A 23,510-nucleotide genomic window follows, 5' to 3' on the forward strand; every position below is an offset into this window, starting at 1 on the left:
CTCGGGCGTAGCTTCAAAAGCCTGGTTTATTCCCTGGCTGCGGCTTGCCCTGGCCGTGACTCTGGCCCTGGTTAGGCGTATTGTTACGTCTCCGCCTGTTATCCCTGCCTCGACGGCGGTACGGCTCGTGTCGGGGGCGAGGGTGGTATTGCCTTTGCGGTGGCTGGGGTTTAAAGGGCTTACGCTGCGTTACCGGAGTGTGCATACCCAACGACTTAAGGCTCGCTCGTGAGTCCTTAAGGCTATGTAGCCTGGCATCCGTCTGGTCGGAAAACAAGCCCGAACCTTCAAACAGGAGGTTTTGCAGCGTGGTCTGTACCTCTGGCGGGAGACCTGAAGCCTGCAACCACGCCGAACGCCTCATCACGACTCCCAACGCAATTGTTCTAGCCGCCGCGTCGGCTGAGTCTAGTGCGGCCTGCAATGAGGTCTTGGCCACTGCCATTCCCTCATCCACCAGGGCCGTGAACTCCTGATGCGCGTCCGGTGGGAGGGAGGCCTTAAACTTGGCAACTGATGCCCACGAGTTAAAATTGTGCCTGTTTAGAATCGCCTGCTGATTGGTGATCCTCAGTTGAAGGCCCCCAGATGAATAGACTTTCCTCCCGAATAAGTCCAATCTCTTAGCTTCCTTGCCTTTGGGGGCAGGAGCTTGCTGGCCATGCCGCTCTTTTTCGTTGACCGCCGAGACCACCAGCGAACAGGGGGACGGGTGAAGAAAGAGGAAGTCAAACCCTCTAGATGGGGCGAAGTATTTCCTCTCTACGCCTTTTGCAGTTGGCGCACTAGAGGTCGGTGTTTGCCACACCGTCTTATAGTTGGACTGTACTGTCCGTATAATCGGGAGAGCGACTCTGGAGGGGCCCTCTGGGCTCAGGATATCGACCATGGGGTCGTCCTGCTCTACAGTCTCCTCCGCTTGCAAGCCCAGATTGAGGGCTACCCGGCGAAGCAGGTCTTGGTGTGCCCGATGGTCGATCGGGGGAGGGCCGGACACCAATGTGCCCGCTACCGCCTCATCTGGCGAGGAGGAAGAGGTCGGGGCCTTCTGCCCATCCTCATTGTCCAGCAACCCGGCATCAGCCAGTTGTTCCTCTGCGCCCTGACCCGCAGCGTGGGATTGGGACGGCACGGTACTCGGTGCCGAGTCCACTCCTTCCCGCTCCGGTGGTCTAGAGACCGTTGCCTCCCTATACGATGGCGGGCGGTGCCGCGGGGAGCGGGATCGGTACCCGGATGGCCCGGATCTCGAGGCCCTCGATGGGGGTCCTTGCTGGTGGTAGGCCCAGGGTGTCCAGAATGGCCATTGGCTCGGTTGGCCCCATTGGGACTGACCGTAGTCTCTGCTGGCCCGTGACCTATGGGCATACCCGCCGTACCGGTCTGAGTCAGCCCCCGAGACCACGGACGGTGACCTGGAAGGCCACGGTGGAGCCGTAGGATGGTGCCGGTCCAGTTCTGGGGAGTAGCGCCTCCGCGACCAGGACCTGGAATAGCGCCTCGCCGACCTGGACCTGGAACGGTACCGGTGATCGCGGGACCGGGAACGGCTACGACTGGTCGGCCTTGGGTAACGAACCGCCGACGCTTCGCGGTGCCGACTCGTGCTCGGTTGCTGAGTCGGTGCCGACCGCTTGTTGAAGCCCGACTGCTGCAGTGCTTCCTGCGCCGAGGGCAACCGGGAGTCCACCGAGGCGGAGCTCGACCGGGACCGGTTCCTGGAGCGGTGCCGAGACGGCGACCGTGATGGGCGCAACATCGCCGGCTTGCCTCTACGCGGCAGCATCGGCGGAGCGCCCTCAGCGCGTGCCGGGGCCTCGACGGACAAAGCGATGAGGTCCTTAGCTGCCTCAAACGTGTCCGGAGTGGAGGGCTGTTCCACGAGCTCCTCTAGCCCTTCATCCTCACTCGACGCGCCCATCCCGGGGCTCGACGGGCCTTTCGGCGCCGGAGCCACTACCGGGGTCCGTGTTGGGGCCGTATCGGCCTTAGGGGCACTCGAGGTCTTTACCGGTGCCGGCCTCTTGTGCGGGGAGCGTCCTCGGGCCTTAGACTGGCCCTTCGCTTTCGCCGGCGAAGACCATCGGCGTCGTGCATTTCCCCGCTGGGTCGGTGCCGCAGGCTTCGGGTGACCCGCCGGTGCCGGTTCCCGCACCGATGCCGGGGCGCTCCGCATGGAGGCAGACGGTGCCGTCGAAGTGGAGGGCTGTAACGCCGTCTCCATGAGCAGCTGCTTAAGGCGAAAGTCCCTCTCTTTTTTAGTTCTGGGGTTAAAGGCCTTGCAGATCTTGCAGCGCTCTTTCTGGTGAGCTTCCCCCAGGCAACGGAGACACGAGGCGTGGGGGTCGCTCAATGGCATAGGCCTGCGGCAGGTGGCACAAGCCTTGAAGCCTTGGGCGTGTGGCATACCCCGCCGCCCAGGGCCGGTGCCGGGGTTGAACAAACAACCACGGCAGGAACTTTAGGTACCCTAATGAGCTGTTAACTACTGGCTCAACACTACTATAAACTAACTGATAACTGCTAGATAACACTAATGACTATTGCTAAGGGACGCTCTCAGACGAGAGACAGAGTTGTTCCAACGCCGCCACGGACGGTAAGAAGGAACTGGAGGGGTCGGGTCGGCAGGGATATATATCTGCCGGCCCGACGGGAGCCGCTAAGGGAAAAAGTTTCCAACGTCCGTGCACGCGGCGCGCGTACACCTAATGTGTAATGGACGTGAACAATCACTCGAAGAAGAACATCTCTTCTTTTTTTATAAAATAAAAATATTTTGAACAGGTGACTAGAAAGGCTACTTTTCTTAATAAGAACCAGTCCTTGCAATACTGTATTATAGAGAACTTTTTACCACCACATGGGGGCTTTACTGTGAGATCTGAGAGTGAAGTAGATAATTGTTTTTCTGCCTATTGTTAGAAGATACTCCTCAACACACATCAACATAGGTTCTGAGAGAGGGAGATCTATTCTATACAGGAAGTCAGACTCAATGATCACAATGTTCCCTTCTGGCCTTTGAATTTATGAATCATGCCCCACTGACATCAATGGAAGAACGCCCATTGACTATAGTGGTATATCTTCAGACTGTAAGCGGACAACATCTTTTGGGCAAATACATTTGATACATTTATGGAAAAGCTTTCTTTCTTGTCACAAATGAAATATGACAAATGACAATTAGAGCCATGACTGTTGGGATTTAGAAAATCCGAACATACCTGGGCAATTTAAAATTCAAGTTATACAAATAACTATGTAATGACATGAACAAGGAAGTACAGCAGAATGGACTATTTGACCTCATAGGTCTTTTCTATCTTTAATATTAATAAGCCTATGACTTCCTAAAAGATTGCTTGTTGTGACAAACACTTACCTTTAATATTGTTTTTGGGCGTTTTTTAAAGTAAAGTTTTGGCTTTTCAATCACAGGAAGAGGTGGAAGTTTTTTCAGTTCTTGTAAGACAGCCATTGCAGCGCGTTTCTTTGAAAGTTTCTTACTGTTTCCTTCTCCTTCTGCAGAGAACTCTCCTACTGAAACTCGAGTAACAAAGCTCTTCATGTGTGGAGGGCCACTTTCCTTAATCACCTATTGAACAGAAAATTATTTCAAGTCAAATCATTTTACGAGAACACATACCTCATCTTTAACCTTGTAAATGCATCAACACAATGTAAAGACATGACCATGAGGTGCTTATCACAAGTACAGCTTTTTTTTCATGCAAACTGGTTTCATGAAGGTTAGATCTGAATGGGGGATGGGAGTTTTGTGTTTGGGACGGAGTTCAGTTCTGCTGGTTGTTGGAGGAGGAAGCAGCTACTTAATTTAATTTCATTTTCATAATGTGTATTAGGGACCCAGAGCTTTGAATAGGCACTTTTTTCTATTACTTTCAAAATCAAAATAGATACTTATTATTTCACTAGTATGCAGCATTGCCCAGTAGCATAGAACCATTTGCTGAAGAACAGCAATGCCAGAGTAAAGGGGACTCAGATAAAGAGCTAAGTCAGTCTTAGTTCAAGAACTGTGCTTTTAATAGGTTTAAACACTCAACCTTAAAAATATTTCAACATGTTCTATTAAAGTCCCCCCCATCCCCGGGTCACGTCCCTTACATTATTTAGTTTTGCCATTACCCTATAATGGGGTCTCCTTAGGCATGTATTTCTTTTTCAAACTCTGTTTTATGGTAATTTCACATGACAATACAACAGTCAGTACATACATCAATCAAAAGACACAAAATGAAGGTGAATAGACAACTACGTTCGAATTTTCCCAGAAAAAAGAAGTCTGTGGGTTCTGTTAGTTTTAAGCTCAGGACTGCACTCAACCTTTGTCTTGAGGTAAAAATTTCCTCCCCACCCTAGAGTGCGCTCTTATGGCACTAGTTAGAAGAGGACCTGCATGAAATCCTAGCCCCACTGAAGCCAATGAAAGTTTTACCACTGACTTCAATAAGTCAGAATTTTACCCTTGTGTTTAACACCGTGCAAAGACTGCAACTAGGCCGTAGAGGTTTCTTACATCCTTTCTCACTACTCAGGGGTCGATCAGTCTGGTTGTGAATTTCCAGCATGGTCAGAAGAGGAAGATCTAGCATTTCTATTCCATTCTCCTTCCGAAGTGGCACAGATGGTACGTAGCAGGCCAAAAATTCTGACCCAGAGTTTCTTTCCTTTTGGAACACCATAAACCTCCAGCAGAGCAGAGCTTATACCGTGCAAAGCTGGTAACTCTGCAACTTAAGCTTGCAAAGTAACAAAAGGTGTATCTAGTTCTTAAAAGATTTTAACATTCTTTTATTTTTAAACTAGGAAAATTAAAATATGAAAGTAAACCTCAAGGCTTTTGTGCAATAATTTTCAACCCTGAAGTCAGGGGAAAAGAGGTCATGTCTTCACAGCAATGGTATCTTCCAGTCTCTTTTAAATTTGTACCTTAGTATATTACTGGATGTTGTTATATGAATAGTATAACATGGACAGATTGTGGAACATGTTTAATTTAAAATTACTACAAGAACTTTAGCGTTTTCATTTCCATCTTTTGAGTGTTTGAAATCATGATCTTGGCAACAACACAAGAAAAGTGTTTGTATTCATATATAGTATAATGTATTTATAAAACTACTCAGACAAAAGAAACACACAGAAATATTTATAATGACCAAATGGGAAAGGGCAAAACTACTTGTGGAAGAAAGACCGCTGTCAAGTATTTTTTAATGTCAAAAGAATTATTTTGAAAAAAACCTAGTGTCTCTTTAATCCTTTAAACTTCTAAATACACTACACATGGAAAATAATTGCCAGCAAAGACTCTTATTGACGTCAGTGGGCTTTGGATCAGGCCAAATATCAAAGTTAGGTTCTTTTGCAACAACCATCTTAACCTAAAACCTTTTTTGGCTGACCCCAGAAATTCAGACTGTTTTAAAACGTCTTCTACTTAATATGCTTTAAAACATTTGTGCTATAAATTCAAGAATACAGAGGTTTATAACTGAGTTCAATCTTCACTAAACAAAAATACTATCCACTTTAGATACTAGAACACTACAATGCTGCATGAGTTGAGAGATTCATCCTGCAGCTGAGAATTTGAGTAGCAGTGACAGCAATATTTTCCCCTTTCTGTCAGTCCTATTCCACAATGAGAAAATACAATGGGCCAAATTCATGCCTGGTGTAATGCCAAAGGTTAAATTATAACAGGGATGAATTCAGCTCAATTTAATGAATCATGCTGAAAAATGAAAAACAGGAGTACAATAGCAGTGAAGTAAGAGGGAGTGTAGATGGCTGGGTCATTTGAGATGATGAGATGTGCGTTATGTTGGCCAGAGGGTAAAGAGCTAGTAGTCATCATGGGACAAGAACTACAGGAAGATCTAGAAAAAGGTGGTTCGAGGCACTGAAGGAGTACATGGAGAAGGCTGATGTCAGCTTGGAAGACACACGTGAGAAGAATGCTTGAAGATGTAGAACATGAGCCCCCAACCCCTGCTCACAGGAGAAGGCAAAGGAGAAGCCCACAGGTGGCATTTTGAAAGATGAGATTGAGATTAAATGGAGACATTTTTAAACCCTAACAGAGAAGCAGAAAAAAAGCTGAGTAAATGAAATAAAGGCTATGTCTACACAGCCCTCAGTTCAGACTACAGGAGCGTATAGCGTGCACCAAGGTGCTGCACTGTTAACTCCCCCGTGTGGATGCAGCATGCACAAACTAAAAGATTCCTAGTTCATGTTAACGGAATCCTCTTCAAACAGAACTACATTAAAGCGTCCACACAGGATGTTACAGCACAGCACTTTGGTGCACACTGCTATTCACACCCCCATAGTCCAAACTGTGAGACAGTGTGGACAAGCCCAAAGTCAATTATAACCATCACTATTTAAGGTTTTAGAAAATACCAAAAAAAATCCACAGGCTAATGCGAATGAAAACACAGGCAGAAAATGTAGTATTCTGCCAGTATTTAAAAAATCCACATCTTTATTAAACGTGTAGAAACTCTAAGGTTAAACCCTTTGAGCAAAAAGTCCCCACAAGTCGGAGTGAGGAAGATTGGTTTCCTTCCACCCTAGCTAGAAGGGAACTACCAAACATGTCCTTGGAGACGGGCAGGCCTGAGAATGGATACCAAATCTCATGATGAGAACTTGGTCACAGCATTAGGCAAGCCATTATCTTTCCTAGTGATCAGCTGCCTCTCAATGACAATGGGACAGGAAGACAACTCTCCTACTTCTCCTCATGCTGTCTTGCAAAATCATCATGAAAATTTGCCAGACCAAAATCTTCTCACTCTTGATGTTGATAATGAAAAATTGATGTTATTTTACTTGCCCACTCAAAATAAAGTCATTAAAATAAATTAAAATAAAAACTATCCCCTGGCAAGAGGACAATAGCAATCTTGTACAGTTGTTCTGATGCCTTAAGCAGGCGAAATCAGTTAAACTTCCTAGGACTCCCCATCTCAGCTTAAAAGCTGAAAACAGGACAGGGAAAGAAATTTTGACTGTGACCCCTAGCAAAGGGAACAGATGCGAAACACGTAACAGATGCGAAAACCATCTGTGACGGGGCATGCATACCACACACTAGGCCGGAAAGGGTTAATCCCACACTATGGGCAGCACAAGTCCCGCCCCTTAGACCAGACTGGGCATGCTCCAAATGCTGTATAAAGAAGAGCAGCCCAGCTCATTCTGGGCTGACTGCCGGGGAAGAAGGATGCTCAGTGGAGGCTCCAGCAGAGGAGCCACTTCCTGTAGGAACCAGAGAGCCTGAGACCCAGACCGGAGACCAGTTGCCCACAGCCAGTCAATAGGAGTCAGAGTCCCAACAAGCTACCTGCGCCAAGGAGCTTAGAGACCCCCAACAACAAATGGACCCCAGCTTCAGGGCTCATGGCAAGAAGGGGCCCGGGGGGTTGGAGAGAGTGGTACCTCGCACCCGAGGAACGTCAGCGTCTTGCAGTAGGATCCTCACTGACTGGGTGGTGACCACGCTCACTACTGACAAGGCCCTGGGCTGTGGAGCTGGAGGGGCTGGGTCCCCCTACTCCACCCTCCCGCCCCGCCACCATCCACCCCAGGTGGCAGCCCACTTCTCTGACTCTGGTCCCTAGACCACACAGCCCTGACCCCGAGGGCAGCTGTACTGACTCTGACCCCTAGGCCGCACAACCCTGAACTCAAGGGCCACGGTTCTGAGGCTGGCCACTAGGCCTCACTGCCTTGAACCCAAGGACCACCCTTTTGAATCTGACCGTTGTGCCTTATCGTGATGAGGCCTGAAACAGTTGGGCAGACCGTTACTGTGGTGTCAGCACACTCATCATCCACTTCAACAGGAGACGGGACATGCATACACTGCCACATCCTGACACATGGTATTGTCCACCCAAACAATGCATGGTTCTCCCCCCAAATTTGCCAACTGCAACATTAATTATAGTCAGTCCTTTCTTTAAAGAATGGAAAAAAACAGAACACACACACAAGGAACATAAAATGCATAAACCAGTTTATAAACCTCCATGAAACAATGAAGGCAAAAGGCTGAGATTTCTCTTTACTGCCCAGCAGGAAGCAATAGGCAAAACCCTTGGTCTGCAGCAACAGCTCATAGGGCAGGGGTAGTCAATCGGTGGACTGAGGGCCAAATCCAGACCACCAGATGCTTTCAAACGGACCCTGAAATCTTTTTATTTACTTATAATTATTTTTTTTTTATTATTATTATTTTCTCTGGAGTCTGGACCTTGACTATACCTTGATCAAGAAATTTGGACCTTGACAAAAAATAATTGACTACCCGTGTCATAGGGTGACTAATGACTGTACTCATCTTTAAAACTTGCTCAGTAACAGACCCACACAAGTCCTAAAATAGCTGCAAGTTGCTGCAGTGGGGGCACGCTATAATCCCTCTGGCCTCTGAACAGCCCTGGAAGGCACATACCAGCTACTGGGCTGGAGTAGAATTCGTCTACTATAGGGTATTGATACTTTAAGGCATTTTTAAAAATCAATTCTTTAATACACAGAAACTACTTTACATGGCTTCTGGAAGTTCTTTGAGAACAAATACTAGCTTTACTTATCAGGCAGAGTAAGCGAAATTATGTGATTGTGTAATTCCCCATTAGCCAAACTGCTAGGACCAAAATTCTGCTCTGTTCCACCCATACAATCACACTGACATCATAGGGCAGGACCTGGCCCCTAAGTTACATTACAAATTCTCCCCATTCTCCAAATATTATGCAATTCTGAAAAACTGTTCACATGAACCATTAAATACCTTTAACCATTTGCTCATCTATGTAACAGAGCACAGCTTTAATATTTACTAAAGCTTTGTCAGATAAAGAAAATGCTGAGCATTCTACAGCCATCATATGATAAAGATAAGAGGAGGTTACTCACCCTGTGCAGTAACTGACGTTCTTCGAGATGAGTGTCCCTGTGGGTGCTCCACTCTAGGTGTTGGTGCGTCCCTGCGCCTTCACTCGGAGACTTTTCGTAGCAGTACTCGTACTGGCCACACATGCACAGAGGCTGCCCCCCGCAGTGAGTCTAGGATAATAGTGCGCATGCGTGGCCAATCTCCTCAGTTCCTTCTCTACAACGGAGGCTACCCCAACTCCGAAGTAGAGGGGAGGAGGGTGGGTAGTGGAGCACCCACAGGGACACTCATCTCGAAGAACGTCAGTTACTGCACAGGGTGAGTAACCTCCTCTTCTTCTTCGAGAGATGTCCCTGTAGGTGCTCCACTCTAGGTGACTTAAAAGCCGTGTATCTTAAGGAGGTAGGGACTTCGGATCTGATAGGAACGCCGTTGATAGTACAGCCCTGCCCAAACGTATATCAGATAGAGGGCCTTGAGTAAGGGCATAGTGTTTAACAAAAGTGTGCTCAGAGGACCAGGTAGCTGCTTTACAGATATCAGCCAGGGGAACTTTGCGTAAGAATGCTACAGAGGCAGCCATAGATCTAGTGGAGTGTGTTCTGATGCCGTCTGGAGGTGTAACTTTCTTCATCTGATAGCACAACCGAATGCACTGAGAAATCCAGTTCGAAAGTCTCTGGGTAGAAATAGGTGTACCTCTGGAACGCTCCGCGATGGAAACAAAAAGTCTGGAAGAATTTCTAAAAGGTTTGGTTCTATCCAAATAGAAGGACAAGGCCCTGCGTACATCTAGTGTATGCATTGAGGCTTCGAACGAGTTCGCATGTGGCTTCGGGAAAAAGGTTGGTAAGTGAATCGGCTCATTAATGTGGAACGAGGAGTGTACTTTAGGAAGAAAATTGGGGTGTAACCTGAGGGTAACCTTGTCTTTGAAAAATATCGTATATGGTGGGTCTGCCATAAGAGCTGCTATTTCTCCTGCCCGCCTGGCGGAGGTAATTGCCACTAAAAATGCTGTTTTCATCGAAAGGTGTAAAAGGGAACACGTGGCTAGGGGTTCAAATGGTTGTTGGGTTAGGCAAGAGAGAACTAGATGAAGGTCCCACGGGGTGGTGGGTGGTTTTATGTCTGGGTATAGGGTTTGGAGTCCCTTGAGGAAGCGCTTGGTGATAGGATGAGCAAATACGGAAGTACCCTCAATTTTGTCATGAAAAGTTGTAATAGCAGCTAAATGGACCCTGATGGAACTGGAAGAAAGGCCGGATTGCTTAAGGTCCAATAGGTAGTCAAGTATGAGCGGAAGAGGTGCTGACGTGGGACTAAGTTGTTTAGTTGAACACCAGTGTGTGAATCGTTTCCACTTACATAGATAGGTGGTGCGAGTAGATTGTGTTCTGCTATGCAGGAGCACTCTTTGAACTTGTTCAGAACAATCTAGTTCATTTTGGGAGAACCATGTAGGAACCATGCTTTGAGGTGGAGCATGGATAAGTTGGGGTGGAGAAAACGGCTGTGTTGTTGTGATAGGAGATTCGGAATGAGAGGCAAGGGGATTGGTGGTCGAATGGACATTTTGGTGAGAAACGGAAACCAGGGCTGTCTGGGCCATGATGGGGCAATTAGGATCACTTTGGCTCCATCTGTTCGTATTTTTATCAGGACCCTGTTCAGAACCGGTATCGGGGGAAACGCATACAGTAAGTTTTGGTGCCATGGGATCATGAATGCGTCTCCCAGGGAATGTTTGCCTAGCCCTGCTCTGGAGCAAAAATTGGGACATTTCTTGTTTTTTTGCAGTTGCAAAGAGGTCTATTACTGGGTAGCCCCAAATACGGAATATGTCGCGAATGATGTGCTCGTTTAATTCCCATTCGTGATCCCACGGGAAACGTCTGCTTAGTTCGTCCGCTGTGGTATTCATCACTCCAGGAAGGTAGGCCGCTGATACCCGGATGTTGTTCGCAATGCACCAGTTCCAGAGTTTCATAGCCTCTGTGCACAGGGACTGGGATCGAGCTCCCCCCTGCCTGTTCACGTAGAACATGCATGCAATATTGTCTGTCATTATGCGTACGTGTTGGTTCTTGATCAGTGGTAGGAATTGACGGCACGCATTGCGAATGGCTCGAAGTTCTAGGACATTTATATGGAGAGAGGTCTCGGTTGAAGACCAAAGTCCCTGGGCTGTGTGGTGAGACATGTGTGCACCCCATCCTGTCAGAGATGCATCGGTCATCAGTATGAGGGATGGAGCCTGCTGAAGAAAGGGGACTCCAGAGCAGAGGTTGGAGTGAATTGTCCACCACTGTAGAGAATCTTTGACTCGGGCAGGTATGGAGAGAGTCTTGTTTAGAGGGTGCACATTCGGCCTGTACACCGTGGCCAACCACGCTTGGAAGCACCTCATATATAGACGTGCATTTTGAACGACGGAGGTGCACGAGGCCATGCGACCTAGTATTTGTAGGCAGTCCCGGACAGTCACCTGGGGACTGTTGCGAATCCTTGTGGCTAGTTGACTTATAGAATTGAAGCGAGCTGGTGGGAGAGATGCCAACCCCGTCCGGGAGTCGAGGTATGCCCCTATGAACTCCAGATGTTGGGTGGGGTATAATGTGGATTTGTTTTTGTTTACTTGCAGGCCTAAAGATAGGAAACAATCGATGGTAAGCCGTATGGATCGGAGAGCTTCGTCGAACGTTGAAGCTTTGAGGAGGCAATCGTCTAGGTAAGGAAATATTACGACCCCTTGTTTTCTGAGGTAGGCTGTAACTACGGCTAGGATCTTGGAAAAAACACGGGGGGGCCGTGGACAGTCCGAAAGGGAGAACCCTGTATTGGAAATGTGTGGAGCCGAGAGTAAAGCGTAGGAATCGTCTGTGGGATGGGTGTATAGTCACATGAAAATAGGCATCCTGTAGGTCGAGGGCTGAAAACCAGTCGCCCTGCTCCAGCGCTGGGATTATAGTGGTGAGAGTGACCATCTTGAATTTTTGCTTTTTGACAAATTTGTTGAGCCGCCTGAGGTCGAGGATTGGTCGCCATCCCCCATTTTTCTTCTCTGTTAAGAAATAATGGGAGTAAAAACCCTTCCCTCTGTGTCGTTCTGGCACAGTTTCTACTGCTCCCAGTTGAAGGAAATGCTGCACTTCTTGGAAGAGTAGTTGCTCGTGAGATGGGTCCCTGAAGAGGGACGGGGAGGGTGGGTGGGTGGGAGGGAGGGAGGGAGAGGAAGGGGATGGCGTATCCAATTGTAACTACCTCTATGACCCATTTGTCGGATGTAATTTTCTGCCATTGATGAGAGAATGGTCGTAGGCGGTGTCCAAAGATAGGTGTGCCGGCTGAAGTGGGAACGCTGTTTTCTAAACCCTCGACCAATCTGCCTATTAGTTGGAGGGGGTTGCAGCGCCCCTGTAGAATTAGGACGATGACGCTGGAATCTTGGTCTTTGGCGTTGTTGTTGCTGTTGTTGTTCCTGTGGTCTATAGGAGTGTTGTGAAAATGTGGGGTAGCGTGGTCGGTGATAAGGTTGATATCTATATTGTCGTCTTCTGGTCGCAGGTGGCTGGAGGCCTAGGGACCGGAGGGTTGCTCTTGCGTCCTTCATCGAATGAAGCATGTCGTTTGTGGTGGAGGCAAAAAGTTTTTCCCCATCGAAGGGAAGATCTTCAATGGTGCTCTGGACCTCTCGAGGGAAGAAGGAGGAAGAGAGCCATGAACCTCGTCGCATGACCACTGCTGTGGCGGTCGACCTTACTGCAGTGTTAGCTACATCGAGGGCCGCTTGGAGAGCGGTGCGTGATATGGTTTGTCCCTCGGAAACCAGAGCTGTGAATTGTTGTTTCTTCTGTTCTGGGATGTGATCAATAAAATCCATGAATTTATTATAGTTTTTGTGGTCATATTTTGCAAGGACTGCGGTATAATTAGCTATGCGAAATTGTAGCGTCGAGGATGCATATACTTTACGGCCGAAGAGGTCCAGGCGTTTACTGTCCTTGTTGGCTGGGGTGGAGCAGGCGTACTGTTGTTTGGCCCTCTGGTTTGCTGCATCCACTACCAATGAGTTTGGCGCTGGATGGGTAAAAAGGAATTCAGAGCCCTTTGAAGGAATGAAGTACTTCCTGTCCGCTTGTTTACAGGTAGGTAGGCTAGTGGCTGGATTCTGCCAGATGGATTTAGCGGGTTCTAAAAGGGCTATGTTGATTGGTAATGCCACTCTAGAGGAAGAAGAGGGCTGCAAAATGTCTGTTAGTTCATGCCGTTGTTCAGTGACTGCCTCTAAGATAATTTTCAAGTCACCTGCAGCTCTTTTAAAGAGGTCTTGGAATTTGGCATAGTCATCCGACGGGGTTGGAGGAAGGGGAAGTAAGGCTTCCTCAAGCGTTACATCGGTCTCTGCTGGAATAGGAGCAGGACTCAGTTGCTCCTGGGAGTGTGACGGTGCTGCCTGGTATCTTATGTCACTGGCAGGTCCGTCACGAGGCAGTGCTAAACCGGTGTTGCGCCTGGTCGAAGTGCCGTAGCGCATGTGTTCTCGGGGGTACGATGCCCATGGTGCCCAACATTGCCAAGGTGGTGGGTAGGGCATAGGTGTTGCCATCCAAGGGTTCACTCCCCATGGGGCAGGATACTGAGAACAGGCTGAGGTAGTTTTTTTGTAACCCCTGTTGATCTGGGTCTGGGAGTCTTGAGAAGGAGAAAAAACTGCCTGTGGATCAGTTTCCTCCTCACTGGAGGAAGGTTGTTCTGATCCTGAATCCAGCATTGGAGAAAAACAGGCATTTATCAGGGGAGACTGCAGAATAGGTGAGACCAATAGATCTGCTGTCTGAGTGAATTGAAAAGGTGAGGCTCCTGCATGAGGTGAAAGCTGCGGAGGAGGAAGTTGCCCTGAGGGAACATTCCTCTGAGCAGGGGTTTTTCCTTTGATCTCCCTGTCAGCCTGTGCTGCGATTGCCGGTGCCGTGGTAGGTGCCGGAGGGACAACATCAGCCCGCACAGGATCAGGCAAGGCTGGAAATGTCGGCACCGTGTTCGTCTCGGTGCCGAACGGTGCCATAAACGAGGCAGGCAACTGAAAGCCTGAAGCCTCGGCACCGGAGCTTCGCGCCACCGCCGCAGCCTGAGGCGGCTTTCGTGCGGTGCCTGAGGAGCCCGGCTCTTCAAAAGTGCTGAGGCGAGGAAACACAGGCAGGGAAACTGTTGACCTGCCTGAGGCACTTTTGTGCCTCACCAACTTCTTTGCTGGAGAGGGCTGCCCCTTTTTTGTAGCTTTCTTCGGTTTTTTTGAAGCAGGGGGGCTGTGGTGGGCAGTAGAGCTGGAGTCGGCTCCTGGGTCTGAAACTGACCCGATAGACTTCTGCAGGAGGAGCAGTTTCAGTTTAAGCTCCCTGTCCTTTCGTGCCCTGGAACTGAGTTTGGTACAGTGGGCACATTTTTGGGGAATGTGTGTTTCCCCCAGGCATTTTATACAATGAGAGTGGCCATCAGAGAGCGGAATAGCGTCCTTACACGTAGAGCAGCGCTTAAAGCCTGTGGAGCCAGGCATGGTAGAAGCGGCTGCGGCTGAGAGAATTTTTTTTTTTTTTTTAACAGATAAAAGAACTAATGAGCTACACTAACAAGAACTGACAACAAACTAACTACTAGAACAGGTAATAGTAACAAAGTGAGGGATTTCCTAACGAGTCTGCTGAGCTCCGTCTCAGGCCGGGGACGGTAGAGAAGGAACTGAGGAGATTGGCCACGCATGCGCACTATTATCCTAGACTCACTGCGGGGGGCAGCCTCTGCGCATGTGTGGCCAGTACGAGTACTGCTACGAAAAGTCTCCGAGTGAAGGCGCAGGGACGCACCAACACCTAGAGTGGAGCACCCACAGGGACATCTCTCGAAGAAGAAAGAAAGCTTTAATGCATGACTGGAATAATACAAAATATTCTTAAGAACAATCTCATTATAAACACCAAATCCTGCAGGTTATCACAAATTGGTTAGTCATTTTACTGAAATATAAGACCTCTTTTTAAAACAATACATAGGTTAAGCCTCAAGTCTAGCCAAGAATGTCAACAACATTTACATTTAATGACACTAAATAACACACACAGAAAAATTGATGTTTTTGAGAGATTAATTCCTGTGATTTTGAAAATATTCCCAATATATATTTTTTTAAATTACATGTTGTTCCTTCTTGGTAGGCAGGCAAGAAACGATCCTTTTATAATTAATGGAAACAACATTAATAGTAATTACATCCTTCAGAATATTCTTGTGCAAATGGCACAGTAGAGTTTCCCTGTACCAGACATTTCCACCTTCATGTCTTCTTACCTGACACCACTTATGGCTGGAACAACCTCCTGATTAACACCTCCAAAGCACAGTCACTCTTCACCTTCAAAAATCTTCCAAACCCCCAACTACTGTGGACTCATTACCCATCTCCCTATATGTTAGTATACTGATTTAAATGACTCTGTGTCACAGGGTAAATGGCCCCTATATTTGAAGTTGGAGCCAGCGCCCGTGTGCCACAGCAGGTGCTCCCACTTGGCCAATTAAGAGGGAGGTGCAGCACCTAGGTGCTATAAAGGACCAGAGAGAGATCCAGTGAGGACGACTCCCAGAGAGTCAGAGCAAACTGGTTCAAGTCAGGAAGGGGAGGTGAGACCAGGGGACTGGAGGAGTCCCAGAAGAAAGCTGAAGGTAGTTTCTGGGACAAGGCAAGAGAACAGCACAAGCAGTTTGCTGGCTGGCATTCCTGAGAGAGGGATGAAGACAGGAGGAGCAGCAGAGGGAGTTGCCTGCTGACCCTAAGCCTGAGAGCTGGAACTGAGGGCCAGAAAGGGCTGAAGGCAGGGGAGTATCAGAGGAGCTTACCCACTGACATCACCAGGGCCCGAGAGCCAGAACCACAAAAGGGTCAGGAGGAGTGAGGGATGCTCCCAGCACAGAGGCTGTGGGGGCTCCCACTGAGAAGAATGAAACTGCACTCCAGTTGGAAGGGCTGAGGTGGCTGTCCTTGGACAAGAGAGGACTGAAAGTCTGGGCATGGTTGAATGCACCAGTATGTGGGGCATTGAGGGATGAGATGTCTTGAGTTTTAATGACTGCTTGCATTGGGGTGAGAATTGGACTACATATTTGGGACTCCTCTTGTGGACTATGATGCTGTAATAAACCAGTCCCAAGGAGGGGTAATACTGAGATAAGAAAGCCAGAAGTGATGTTATTAGGCCACCTGAGGGTGAAAACTGAAGCAGGTGTGCCTGTCATGCCATGACCTGCCACAGGAGGGTGCTCCAGGCAGGCTGCCCTATGAAACCCTACATTGTGGTAGCATGTGGCTGTGGAGTATAAACCCTTTAGTGGCAAGGAACCTGTTATTTGTTTGGCACCATTACTGTAGAGCAACTTGTACCCTTATAGCACTAGATAAATAATACAACCATTAACTATATAAGCAATTGTAGTCTAGGCAACTAGTTATGTGAGTAAAGTTATGCATATGCTTAAGTATTGACAGGATCAGGGCCTAAATAGGGAGCATTAAGCGAAAGAGTCGGCCCATAGATAAAATGGGATTTGAGGAGGAGAAAGATATGGAGACTGAAGTAGAGATAGGAAAAAAAAGAAGTGATGGCATTACCAATAACTCTTTGAGAAGGGGACATGTCTTGTGAAGTGTCCTTATGGGAATTTTCATGGTGTCTCAACGTCTTGCAGTATCTCCCAGGATTAGGAGAGAAGGTCTATGTTGCCTCTCTCTCTGAGTGTGATTTTTTTTCTATGTTGAACATGGCTATCAATTCCAATTTACACCCCATGATGGCAAAGGATAAACAAATAGTCACTACCATCCATTAAAGACTGAAGGACAATGGACATATCAGTGTCTACACGTTTGGCCCACATTTATTTGACAGAGCAGCCAATTTAATAATTTAAAATGACACCTTAGATTCAGATTCATTTTCAATTTCATTTCCTATTTAGAATTTGCATGCATTTATTTGTGAGAGTAGCGAGTTTGTAATGAATGCTCTCACCCAGCCTTTTTACTTTTAGTTGTTGCTTATTAAGTTTTTATAAACACTCATAAGACAGCAGACAGCTCAATATATAACTGGTTTATTCAGATAAATAACACATACCTCAAAACTGACAGGCATGTTGCGCTTCAAGGCAATTTCAAACACTATGCTGATCTCAGATTTGTTTGCATCTTTTTCTTCTTCCGTTTCCTTTCCTGCCTCTCCATTCTGCATCATATAAAACAAAGTAAGCACATTCAAATGCTTGCTTTCAAGCAGCAGAAATACAATTTCCCCTTTATTCCTCAATGTCTAGAATATATTTCCACCAAAACAATACTGTGTAAACTGCAGTATTTCATAATTTAACTTTAAAGAGATTTAATATTTATACGTAATTATTTCAAAGTATAAATTACAGACTTATAGTTACTTAGTGGTTTGGTAAAATGTCACATTTATGAAATAACTTAGTCTCTCATACACCTTCCAGAGTGAAACTTCCTTTGATGTTCACCTATTAATTACCGTAACCTGTCTGAAGAGCCATTACATTTTTTGGTCCCTGCAAGAGTTCCTGACTTCCTATAAGTCACACTATGTTATGACCTGAGTAACACATTACCCGCCATCCACTTACCTGTAAAATCGACACAAAATGTAGCCATGCTTTATATTAAGGGAACAGTTATACATGGTTATAAAGGATTAATTAAAAAATAAGCAATTTTTACAGACTTTTAAGCTGATTAGAAACACAGTTTATAACAGTCTATAACACACACTATTCATGCCCATAACAAGACTGTTACAGTTCCAGGGCAAGCTGTGTCTTTGACCTCTCTCTCTTTCTATGGACCTCAAAGTACCAGGCCCACATCTGTATTTCTCTCAAGGTGGAATTCTCCTCTCAGTGATCTAGCAAGGGCACCATTCTCAGGCTTCCAGCTTTCCAGCCGTCACCTCTCTTGGAGGTGGAGAGGCACGTCCCTCTTCCTTTTGACCAGTACATTTCCAGGCTGCACCGTTCCCTGTCTTCACTGAGTATTTCCCAGCACAGACAGGTTGCCTAAAGTCAACCTGCTTGCTTTCTCTTTAGAGACAGTTGACAGATGTAATCGCTACAGTTATAGGATACCACACATCACTTCCCATGCAAATCTACTTGATTCTAAAGGTAAATAGCACTAAGAGCAGAGGTGAAAGTAAGCCGGTATGGTCCGGTATGGCGTACTGCACCAGCTTCCGCGGTGGGGATTTAAAGGGCTCTGGGATCCCCGCCGCGGGGAGCCCAAAGCCCTTTAAAACCCACTTGCAGCTCTGGCAGCCGGGCTCGGGCGGGGATTTAAAGGGCCCGGAGCTCCGCGGTGGCCGGAGCCCCAGGCCCTTTAATTTGTACAGATACAGAACAATGTGGACAGCCCAACAGAAGTTTCAGTTAAGAATCTCAGATTTGTACAACCACAGCTTATCCTTTGGAAGCCTGGATATCCTGAGAGACCTGATAAAATGATGCTGTTATATTCTTGTGACTGGGACATACAGTTTAATTTGAGATCCTATTGCTTTTGTTGGGTAAATAAATAACTTTTCCAGTTTCACATACACAGACCATGAAGAAATGAGCATCTAAACAGAACTACCCACATAATTTATTTCCCATTACTACTTATTAGTATATATACTTGGATGATAGCAGTTTACTTTGTGGGACATCAGAAAATAAATGATGTTAACAAATATGATCGCTGGCAAGTGAAGAATAAGCAACATTTTCCTGTCCTCATTAATGGACATCTTGAATTCAAGGACTCTTCCTGAAAAAATATAATACTAAAAAACAAAAACAAAAAAACAGTATGGAACTAAAAAGTATATCTCAATATTCAGTCTTCACAGCTTGGGTTTTTTAAGACAGCATCCAGTCCTTCGGAAAACATAAATGAAGAAGAGAAGGAAAAGGAAAGGCCATATTTTCCTACGATCTTTTAAATCATCTTAAATTACACTGGTCTACAATTTTTGAGAAGTCGTCTGCTTCAGAGATAAAATGTGCTATTCATTATGTATTTTGATGTGCTGAATTCAAATATGACAATTAAAACTACTGATTGGCTACTGTTTCTAAGATATTTAAGTTTTTACATTTTATGTCTATGTATATTGTGTAGATAGTAGAGTTTTAATCATAAATTGTAAACCTAGGCCTTTTCATGTGTTTATGGTTGCTTTACATGATAATATTTCACCTGTCCTGTATATGTAACACTTTAAAAATCAGCAAAAGGGTTATATAAATACCATTTATTATGAAACAAAAGGCAAAAAAACTATTATGTACATAGTTTAGTCCTATTCAGTGTCTACTCAGCGCTTCTTGGCTTGTCTCTTGTATTCATTAAATGGAGCATCTCTTGTCACTGTCCAGCAATAGTCTGCAAGCATTGATGGGCTCCATTTGCCCTGATAGCGTTTCTCCATTGTTGCAATGTCCTGGTGAAATTGCTCGCCATGCTCGTCGCTCACTGCTCCGCAGTTCGGTGGAAAAAAAAATCTAGATGAGAGTGCAAAAAATGTATCTTTAGTGACATGTTGCAACCAAGGCTTTTGTATGCCTTGAGGAGGTTTTCCACCAACAACCTGTAGTTGTCTGCCTTGTTGTTTCCGAGAAAATTTATTGCCACTAACTGGAAGGCTTTCCATGCCGTCTTTTCTTTGCCACGCAGTGCATGGTCAAATGTATCATCTCGAAGAAGTTCAACGAATCTGAGGACCAACAAAGACATCTTCCTTTACCTTAGCTTCACTTAACCTTGGAAATTTTCCACGGAGGTACTTGAAAGCTGCTTGTGTTTTGTCAATGGCCTTGACAAAGTTCTTCATCAGACCCAGTTTGATGTGTAAGGATGGTAACAAAATCTTCCTTGATTCAAAAAGTGGTGGATGCTGAACACTTTTCCTCCCAGGCTCCAATGACTGTCGGAGTGGCCAATCTTTCTTGATGTAGTGGGAATCTCTTGCACGACTATCGCATTCGCAGAGAAAACAGCAGTACTTTGTGTATCCAGTCTGCAGACCAAGCAAGAGAGCAACAACCTTCAAATCGCCACAAAGCTGCCACTGATGTTGGTCATAGTTTATGCACCTCAAAAGTTGTTTCATGTTGTCATAGGTTTCCTTCATATGGACTGCATGACCAACTGGAATTGATGGCAAAACATTGCCATTATGCAGTAAAACAGCTTTAAGACTCGTCTTCAATGAATCAATGAACAGTCTCCACTCAACTGGATCATGAACGATGTTGAGGGCTGCCATCACACCATCAATGTTGTTGCAGGCTACAAGATCACCTTCCATGAAGAAGAATGGGACAAGATCCTTTTGACGGTCACGGAACATGGAAACCCTAACATCACCTGCCAGGAGATTCCACTGCTGTAGTCTGGAGCCCAACAGCTCTGACTTACTCTTGGGTAGTTCCAAATCCCTGACAAGGTCATTCAGTTCACCTTGTGTTATGAGGTGTGGTTCAGAGGAGGAGGATGGGAGAAAATGTGGGTCCTCTGACATTGATGGTTCAGAAGTTTCATCCTCTTCCTTGTCTCACTCAAGTGAGAATGATTCTGGTGCATCAGGAACCGGCAGTCCTTCTCCATGGGGTACTGGGTGTATAGCTGATGGAATGTTTGGATAATGCGCAGTCCACTTTTTCTTCTTTGACACACCTTTCCCAACTGGAGGCACCATACAGAAGTAACAATTGCTGGTATGATCTGTTGGCTCTCTTCAAATCATTGGCACTGCAAAAGGCATAGATTTCCTTTTCCTGTTCAACCACTGGCGAAGATTTGTTGCGCAAGTGTTGCAGCATATGAGTGGGGCCCACCTCTTGTCCTGATCTCCAATTTTGCAGCCAAAATAAAGGTGATAGGCTTTCTTAACCATAGTGGTTATACTGCGCTTTTGTGATGCAAAAGTCACTTCACCACAAACATAGCAGAAGTTATCTGCACTGTACGAGGCATCTCTGCTCACTTTGGCTAAACAGAAATGTGTCCCTTTGCAAAATCAAACACTGACAAATAAGAGAGCACGACACTGTATGATTTCTAGAGCTGATATAGGGCAATTTGTTCAGCAGAGTGATGTAAGCTTCGTTATGATTGCATCATCCATGACTTCTAGGAATAACATGATGCAATTCATATCACGTATGACGCAATACCAGCTTCAGATTGCATCATTCATTGTTTTGCCTAAAAAGCAAGTACTGTCCAAACCCAGTCAGATTTATTCATAGATCCAGTCAAAGATGTATTTTAGTCATTTCTGGTTTAAATTGAGATCCCTTCCCTTTGTAACTCACTTATCCTCTGCCATTCCCAAGTCAAGGGTCGTATATACTGACCCAATAGCATATCTTGAAAACTAGAGCCAATCAACAATTTTAAGCATCATTTTCGTTCTCAGTAACCCAGAATTAGTAAAGTTTGACTACATTTATTTCAGAAGCATTTTGGCTGTAGAGCAGTGTTATCTTTCTTTTTTAAAGACTCCTAACCAATCCTCTTGAACAACTTGAGGTAAATAATATACTCCCTGATCCAGAAAAGGAATGATGGCATAACTAATGAGGGTTAGTAAAATTTTCTCTCACCCACAATGAAGACTATTCAGGTATGGTTTGGGAACAGCAAGAGGAATAAAAGTTGCATAATTGTTCTTTTTGATAAACAGAATTATTTCACACTTAAATGGTAGCTTAAAACAAAAAACTCCAGGTATTTTTAGTTATTTTTTTTAAATTATTGCTCTGCACAGGATCTCAATAGGTACTGTCAAAAAGGGAGTGCACTGAGGGATTTTGTGTCTTCCAAGTATGTGTGTTCTGGTTCAAGTCACTTGGCAATTTTGTTGTTATAAAGCTTTTCATTTGCAAAGTTACCTGTGAGATGGTTCTAATTATTTATTTATTTTGCTTAAATATTCTTTAAAAATGTGTTAGAATATTTTCATTTCTAAAGCAATGCAAATATTGATCCTTACAAATGCAACACTGAAGAAAGCTAATGAACCACCAAGGGTCTAACAGGCTGAAAACCTAAAACCATCTGACAGCTGTTCGATAGCCTATTTAAAGTGAGTCGGTGATTTCAGTGAGGTTCCTGATGCACAAACATTCACTTCAAAAATACACATCACCATTTGGCAACCTTGCTTTTATTCTGAAAAATATCAGAATATAATAACAAATTCTTGGGACAGGGACCAGTCTTTTTCATAGTCTGTAGAACACGTTCATGGCACTATATACATTTACTAATAATAATTCATTCTCAGTGAGGCCATGGATTAAATAGGTATTGGATGCACTTTTGGGGATGACCACAAAACTTTCTATTTGCTTCTTAACAACCATTAACAATCTTTCCATTTTACCTTAGAAGAATTTATGCGTTGTCACAACTTAAGTCTATTCAATAGTTTGTTCCTTACCACTTCCTTCAGCAATAGGCATGTGGAGCTAGATAAACTGACTTTTGACAATAATCACCTGGTTTCTATATTGTTCAGCTGCTACCAGATTTACTATGGTTATTAGGAAAAGTAACCAGCTAGTGAATTCAACACTATAAAAATTGAAAACTGAAAAATAAGCTGTGAGAGTTAGCTTAACAGAACCATGATACCAGAGTCCTGTCCATTTCTCAGAAGTTTGTGGATTCTAGGAAACCAAGCCCACCATTGAATCCACCTACTAGCTATCTCTCTCTCCAATCACCAATGATTACACCTATTCCCCTTCTTCTCTCAGCTTCTAGACTTTAAAACTTTATTAGTGTTTCATCAGATGTATAACAAGAACCTTCCTATTCTCATCACTTGCTTTTTAACCTATTTTAAAGCAGTTTTCATTCACAGACTGAAATTACATCCTGTTTCTAATATTTTAAAATAATGTAAAATATGTTCTGTGCATGCAAACACTTCTGAGAGATGGCTGCTTGAGAGAGAATTCTGAAAAAAATCCACTGAGCTGTTTTTTTCTACAACCTTTTAATGACATGAACATCCAAATGCGGGATTTGAGTACCAAAGTTTGACAATGAGGCTCAGTAAGTTTTTAAATCACAAACCTGAGGTAATTTTTCTGGGATAGGTTCATTCTGGAGAGCTTGAAGAGCCTTCATTGCAGCATTGTGTCTAGCAGCCTGACGAGTCTTTCCTTCACCAAAAAACTCACTGTTGCCAACAGTCAATTGGACATAAAAAATCTTAGGCACTGGGCAGTGATACCTATGAAGTAATAAACAACAAGTTAATTCCTTGTTATGGGTTAAAACACGCAACACAATTTATGAAAATATCATGTGAATTTTATTTATGGTACAGTAATAACTAAAATAGACAATATGCCTTTTTGGTCCCAGTAAAGGATATATGAGCAAAATATATTATGCATTTCTTGGCCAGCCCACAAACAATCCCAGAAGAATGTTGGGAGCAGTAGT

At 45.2% G+C, this 23,510-nt stretch overlaps 1 protein-coding gene across 30 annotated transcripts in view; it reads right to left on the bottom strand.

Annotated features, from left to right (window-relative positions):
• Positions 1 to 23,510, bottom strand: part of STAU2 (staufen double-stranded RNA binding protein 2) — a 226,220-nt gene that overhangs the window by 149,655 nt on the left and 53,055 nt on the right. For all 30 annotated transcript variants that reach the window (XR_010598909.1, XR_010598908.1, XM_065585770.1 and 27 more), the window contains 3 exons: positions 23,136 to 23,295; positions 17,116 to 17,223; positions 3,389 to 3,601 (listed from right to left, as the gene is read on the bottom strand). Coding sequence is in view for 28 of the 30 variants with exons in the window: in XM_065585770.1 (XP_065441842.1) it covers positions 3,389 to 3,601; positions 17,116 to 17,223; positions 23,136 to 23,295 (481 nt within the window). In the remaining 2 variants the exon portion in view is untranslated. The remainder of the gene's footprint in view (positions 1 to 3,388; positions 3,602 to 17,115; positions 17,224 to 23,135; positions 23,296 to 23,510) is intronic.

Source organism: Chrysemys picta, chromosome 2 (assembly GCF_011386835.1).
Source record: "Chrysemys picta bellii isolate R12L10 chromosome 2, ASM1138683v2, whole genome shotgun sequence".
Taxonomy (NCBI): domain Eukaryota; kingdom Metazoa; phylum Chordata; order Testudines; family Emydidae; genus Chrysemys; species Chrysemys picta.